This window comes from Tarenaya hassleriana, unplaced genomic scaffold (assembly GCF_000463585.1).
Source record: "Tarenaya hassleriana unplaced genomic scaffold, ASM46358v1 Cleome224, whole genome shotgun sequence".
Classification (NCBI taxonomy): Eukaryota; Viridiplantae; Streptophyta; class Magnoliopsida; order Brassicales; family Cleomaceae; genus Tarenaya; species Tarenaya hassleriana.
Window position 1 is genome coordinate 67,492 of NW_010965576.1, and position 4,629 is coordinate 72,120.

The 4,629-nt window shown below is 45.2% G+C and overlaps 1 protein-coding gene across 1 annotated transcript in view; it reads left to right on the forward strand.

Annotated features, from left to right (window-relative positions):
* LOC104815183 overlaps nucleotides 1-958 on the forward strand; it is a 9,199-nt gene extending 8,241 nt beyond the window's left edge. The window contains exon 3 of the mRNA XM_010543499.2: nucleotides 268-958. Coding sequence (XP_010541801.1) covers nucleotides 310-690 — 381 coding nt within the window. The 5' untranslated portion in view covers nucleotides 268-309 and the 3' untranslated portion in view covers nucleotides 691-958. The remainder of the gene's footprint in view (nucleotides 1-267) is intronic.
* Nucleotides 959-4,629: the final 3,671 nt, after the last annotated feature.

Here is a 4,629-nt window from a genome sequence, read left to right on the forward strand (position 1 = left end):
AAAACATTGCTCATAAGACTGAGCAATATACTCGCCAAGCAAACAAAGGACGTAAGTATGTCCAATTCAACGAAGGCGAGTGGGTGTGGCTACATCTCCGACCCGAGCGATTCCCGGATAAACGCAAGTCCAAGCTGAACCCTCGAGCTGACAGACCATTCCGCATAAGTGAGAAGATCAACGACAACGCCTACCGTCTTGAGCTACCAGGTGAGTATACTGTATCTAATGCTTTTAACGTTACTGACTTATCTCGTTTTGATGCAGGTTACGATATTTCGAAGACGAAATCTTCTTAAGGGGGAGGGCATGATGAGGACATCGGATCTAGCAGCTTGGAGGAGGACGGGAGCATCTCTTGAAGACGGGAGCTTAACGGAAGGAGCTCTTGAGGACGTTGAAGGCTTGGCCTCTCAGGTGCCAAGAGACATGCCGAGTGATCACGACGTTACACGATCATTTGAAGCCGCAGGAACAGGATGTGACGTACACAACACGAAGGCTCCCCGAGCAAGTCATAGAGCCGAGCCTCCACTTACTCGTGCTAGAGCTCGAGCACTTCGTGTCACGCTTACCAAAGCCGTCACCAAAGTTCTCCACGGATCCCGGGTTCACGATAACGATGATACTTCGTTTTTCGGACGAAGCTCGACCCGAAACTTTCTCACACTTGAAGTTGTCGATGTCTAAGCCTAAGATGCATCCCATGGGCCTTTCTCATCAGCCCACTCGGCCCATTAAAGAAGTTGCAACAGCCATATTTTGTCAACTACTTCATTTAATGACAATTAGGCTCCTATCTTTGCATGTTAGCTAGCATTTAATGTATTGTTTTCACTTAAACTCTTTTAAAACACTTGTAATGCATCATGAACGAACCTAAGTTGGATTATTAAAGTTTTCTTTTGAGAAATCTCTCTCTTTGGCTGGTTCATCCGCCCCTCTTCACGTGGTTCGCCGGTTTGTCTAGCAGACCCGTTGTTGGCCGTCGTTGGTGTGTCCGCCGGTCATCCTTGAGCTCGGTGTGTCCGACTCTTCTCCTTGGTCTGTCCAAAGAAGCCTTCGTTCATCTCCATCTCCTTGAAACGATTCCGAATTCGAGAGCCACTCCCGTGAGCCGGTGATCGAAATCGTTTCCCCATAAACCCACTTCGATTATTCCCCGTTCATCCGTGAATTCGAGAGCCACTCACCGTGAGCCGGTGATTGCGGTTGAACCTCCTGCCCATCCTCCTCCGTGCGTACATCAGATTAAAACCCTAATTAAGGGAGAGTTTTTGCTGGCCGACTTGAGAACTCTTTTGACAGACTTTTGGTGAGATCCAAGTGGTTCAAGAGTGTGATCGAAGTCTCGGTTTCTCGAAGCACAAAACCGAATAGCTGATTCGGGTCCTAGCAGATAAGTTCCAACCGTTGGAATCCATCCCGAGGTGTGGATACGTGTAGAGGGCGAGGTAATCTTCCTCCCTTTCGTGATCAAACGAATTCTTCAATTGAGACAGGCCCCGGATCGATTGAGGTAAGCGTTCTAACGTTTCTACGATTCATAGAAGCATGGTTCTAGGGTTTCATTAAATTTTTGTTTTACATCCGCTGCACAAACCCTAGAATCGATCTCTTAGGAATAGGATTCGCTCATGAGATCCTAGGAAACCATCAGTGGTATCAGAGCCTGGTTGCTCTGTTTTGATTTCGTAGAACCCGATCACGCACGTTTTAGGATTTGAATTGTTTGAATCCATGTTTGCTTTGAATTCTATGCATGTTTGATGATTGAATCTAGTGTAGATTGCATGTTTCATGTTGCATAGAGTGCAGGAGGTCGAATTTTGGGTTCACAGAAGAATTCGGATAAGTTTCGGGTCTGATCGGGGCCGAGAACGTCGGAGAACGTGATCTGATCACGTAGTCCTACCCTAGACCGTATGTTCTGGGTAAGCCAGACCGGACGGTCCAGGGGTGGCGGACTGATGTGAGACCGAAGGGTCTGGAACGTCCGTTCTGTGGCTGAGAACGGACCGTCCGTTCTGTTGTCATGGACCGTCCGTTCCAGTCACCTCAGACCGTCCGTTCTGCCAAGCCTGGAACGTCCGTTCTGTATCTAGAACGGACGATCCGAGGTCCAGACTCCGAAATTTTTCGTTTTCGAGGTCCGATTACGCAATTGTTGCCTATTCTGATCAACTGTAACTCAAATAGACATGATTCATTCTTATAGATGGTCCATAGCGAATGAATGCATGTAACTTAAACAAGATATAGGATATGCTTGATTGAGTGGGAGCTCCGGGAATGGGATTACATAATCGAATGGATGGTGTATTCGGATTATGAACAATCGTTGCACAGAAACCGATTAGATCTAGAAGCTCTATGAGTAAAGCACTTGTCAAGGCCTCGATCTTACGTGTCATGGGCCATGCCAAAGCTGGGTGTGCCGTATTATCTTGGTGAGATAAGATGGAGAAATGGTGGTTCTCATAGCTTGAAAGTAGATGCTTGATCTAGTGTGGTTTCGAAAATCCCTTGTTCATGTAATGCTAAGTGTGTGCCTCCCATTACTAGAGCGCCTGTCAAGGCATCGATCATCCTAACACGGGTCATGCCAAAGCTGAGCGTGTCGGATTATCTTTGTGAGGCAGGGTGGGAAATCGTGGTTCTCACAGCTTGAATATGGTTAATCTTAGGTTAAGTTGTCAAGTTTGACTTGAGACTTAATGGTACAGATGAGACGAGTATGCAATGATATTTGATATCATAGTCTCATAAAGGATCTAAGAGTCATAATGGATGTGATTGACATTAGATGTCTACCTAAATAGCATAAGGATAGATGTAACAATTTATTCTTGTGTGAAATACGGATCTTAGTCCCATATAGAAAATTATTGTAGGGTTAGTTTTCTTTATAAGAATATAGCTCGTGTTTGCATCTATGTTGTCATTGATTGATGATGGACTAGCTGGTAGTAGATCATTGATAGAATCTGCATTTTGTTTTGTTCGTTCTATTTTGTCTCTTTTGTAGGACATGGCGTCAACCGGTAGTGTACCAAGTTTGACGATGCGATCTATCCTTGAGAAGGATAAACTGACCGGGACAAACTTCTTAGACTGGTATCGGAACTTGAGAATTGTTCTCAAGCACGATAAGAAGTCTTACGTCCTGGAAGGGGCTCTACCACCTGAGCCTGCAGCCAATGCCACGAGAGCCGTCAAAGATGCTTGGTTGAAGCATCAGACTGACGACATCGAGATTTCCTATCTCATGTTGGGAAGCATGGCCCCAAATCTGCAGAGGCAGTTTGAGGGGAAGAGCGGACCATGTTTGAGGAGCTAGCGCGTACTGAAAAGTACAAGACGCTGAAAGCTCTGGTGAAGACGGAGATGCCGAGAGGTAGCTCTATCAACACCCACGTCCTCAACATGAGAGCTCATGTTGAAGAACTTGAGCGTATGGGAGTGAAGCTCGATGGTGACTTGGTTGCAGACTTGATCCTGATTTCATTGCCCGAGGACTATAACCAGTTTGTTATGCAGTATCATATGCACGGGATGACTAAGAGCTTAGCCGAACTGCATGGGATGCTGAAATCGGCCGAACAGGATATAGTGGTGCCCAAGATTGTGCTTGCTGTTGAGAACAACTCCAGCAAGAAGCGGCGGGGCAAAGCCAAAAAGAAGGCGGCGAAAAAGGCAAAAGTTGCCTCTGTCATTACTGCGGAGTGTCTGGACACTGGAAGCGTAACTGTCCCCTTTACTTGGAGGATCTAAAGGATAAGAAGCTTGGTGAAGCTTCTGCCTCAGGTATTCATGTTATAGAAGCTAACATTTGTACTACATCTTCGTGGGTATTGGATACCGGAAGTGCCTCACACATTTGTGGAAATGTGCAGGGACTAAGAAGAAGTAGGATGCTGGCTAAGGGAGAAGCGGATCTACGCGTCGGAAATGGAGCAAGAGTTGTTGCATTGTGTGTTGGCGTTTACGATTTGCATCTTCCTTCTGGACTTGTTTTAGAGCTTAGTAATTGTTACTATGTTCCTGCAATTAGCATAAACATTATTTCTATTTCTTGTCTGGATTTGGATGGTTTTCAATTTGTGATTGAGAACTCGAGTTTGATGATTTATCGAGATGATATTTACTATGGTAATGGTTATCTAGTTAATGGTTTATACGTATTGAATGATCAGCCTTCGAACTCGACATCATCTATCTATAGCGTGAGTACTAAATAGTTTAAGCCGAACGACTTAAACTCGACCTTCCTCTGGCATTGTCGTCTAGGCCATATAAACGAGAAGCGCATTCAGAAGCTTCATTCTGAAGGTCTTCTGGATTCATTTGACTTTGAGTCTCTTGAATCTTGCGAGTCTTGTTTGATGGGCAAGATGACAAAGCATCCTTTCAAGGGGAAAGGACAGAGAGCGACAGAGTTATTGGATCTGATACATAGTGATGTATGCGGACCAATGAGCTGTCCAGCTAGAGGAGGTTATCTGTACTTCGTTATGTTCACTGATGATTTCAGTCGATACGGTTATGTCTATTTGATGAGACATAAGTCTGAAACACTTGAAATGTTCAAGGCTTTCAGAAACGAAGTACAGAACCAACTTGGCAAGA